The sequence below is a fragment of the Tupaia chinensis genome, unplaced genomic scaffold (genome assembly GCF_000334495.1).
Source record: "Tupaia chinensis unplaced genomic scaffold, TupChi_1.0 Scaffold142384_1, whole genome shotgun sequence".
Classification (NCBI taxonomy): Eukaryota; Metazoa; Chordata; class Mammalia; order Scandentia; family Tupaiidae; genus Tupaia; species Tupaia belangeri.
In genome coordinates, this window is record NW_006202232.1 from 279021 (window position 1) to 280608 (window position 1588).

A 1588-nucleotide genomic window follows, 5' to 3' on the forward strand; every position below is an offset into this window, starting at 1 on the left:
TTCAGTTTACATATTTATTATAGAAATCCCCTTCCAGCGTGGGTAGTGTCTTGGGCCCAGCCCCACTGGTACAAAAAGAAAAGTTTAACACCAGATAAAGGGGGTAGGGAGGGCCCCCCCCCACCAGCTCCAGAAAATCACAGACGGGTATCATAGAAAACACAGCTGTGTGGATTTGTTTAAAAAGTTGTGAATGGAAGGAAAGCCAAGGAAGATGTGTCGTGACCTGTGGCCCATGGCCAGATGTCACCTGAGGATTTTACTGGCATTATCCAGTAAAGGATGGCTCAACCACCGCAGCATCCCAGGAAACAACATACTGGATAGCTCTGCCCCCAGCCCTTCTTGTGGGGCCTCCTGATTAGAGATGAGCATGGCAGAGGCTGTGGGCACAGGCAGGGACAGGGGTTCCTTCAGGGACCCCAGCCAGACTTCAATCCTTCCAAATGTGGGTAGAGCACCCACTTCCCTAAGAACTGCCCTGGTGGGGGGTAGCAAGGAGTTCTCTTTATGCTGGAGTATCCTGGCTGCCCCATACAGGACCCAGAGACCCTACATGGACTATTTTGTGGAAGGAGTTCCTGAATGGAACAGGCTGGGCATAGGGACAGGAATGAACCCAACCAGGACAAGATCACAGTTTCCCTTTTATAAAATGCCTAATGTTGGGGAAGACAGTGAATACCTAAATCACAACTGTAAACAGAAATGGAGGAAGGGGGCTTGGAGTGCCTATGACAGCATCCCCCCCTTTTTAAACTGGCTGAGGTCCCCCATCCCCAGCATACTGTAAGAGAAGAAGAAGGATGTCAGACACCTTCCTGGGCCGATGGGTATCCAGGGACCTGGGACGATCAAGTTGGCACCCCCTAGGACGGCCAGCAACCACATCCCAGGGCTCAGCGAGGTCAGCTGTGTGCTCCCCAGACTGGAGTCATGCCCAGGCTGAGGGGCATATCAGAAGGGGTCAGACCAGTGTCCCTGGGGTCTGGGGGTCAGAACTAGAGGACTGCTCCCCCTCTAGCGTCAGGTCACTTAAACGAGCGTTCAGCTCCGAGGGGTACAGGAAGTCCGCGTAGTATCTTTAGAAGGGGTAGCAGGAATCCGGAGGACAGAGTGTGGAAGACCGAGAGAGAGGAAGACAGACAAGACACAGAAAGAGAGACGAAAAGAAGCTCGTTAAAGAGGTGGAGGCAGGCACAGGACAGCACCTCCACGCTCCCAAATACGGGGCATGGAGAAAAGAGGAAGAAAAAGGTGAGGGGCACGTGATGTCCCTTCCTCCCAGCACCCTGGCTTCAAGGCTCATTTTCAGCTGACATGCACTAGTTAAAACATTACAATTTTTCTGTGGCTTAGGAAAGAACTGCTGCAGGTCATGCCCAGTTCAGTGCCCCTGTGCCAATGCGGCAACTAGTTTTCTTGGCCAAGTCAACAGCGATCATGACTAGCTGCTCTCTGGCCTAGATCATCTTTGCCATCTGCCTCAAGAGACCCCCTACCCATCAGTAAAAGCAACCCCCATACCTGCCGGAGACAGGGGGAGCCGTGAAACTCCTCGAGTGTGGGAGCTGCGCCTGGCTGGGGG

The 1588-nt window shown here is 53.1% G+C and overlaps 1 protein-coding gene across 1 annotated transcript in view; it reads right to left on the reverse strand.

Annotated features, from left to right (window-relative positions):
- CCDC120 (coiled-coil domain containing 120) overlaps positions 1 to 1588 on the reverse strand; it is a gene marked incomplete in the record, with an annotated part of 8283 nt that continues 6695 nt past the window's right edge. The window contains 2 exon segments of the mRNA XM_014582138.2: positions 1 to 1082; positions 1528 to 1588. Of these exon segments, the coding sequence (XP_014437624.1) occupies positions 968 to 1082; positions 1528 to 1588 (176 nt within the window).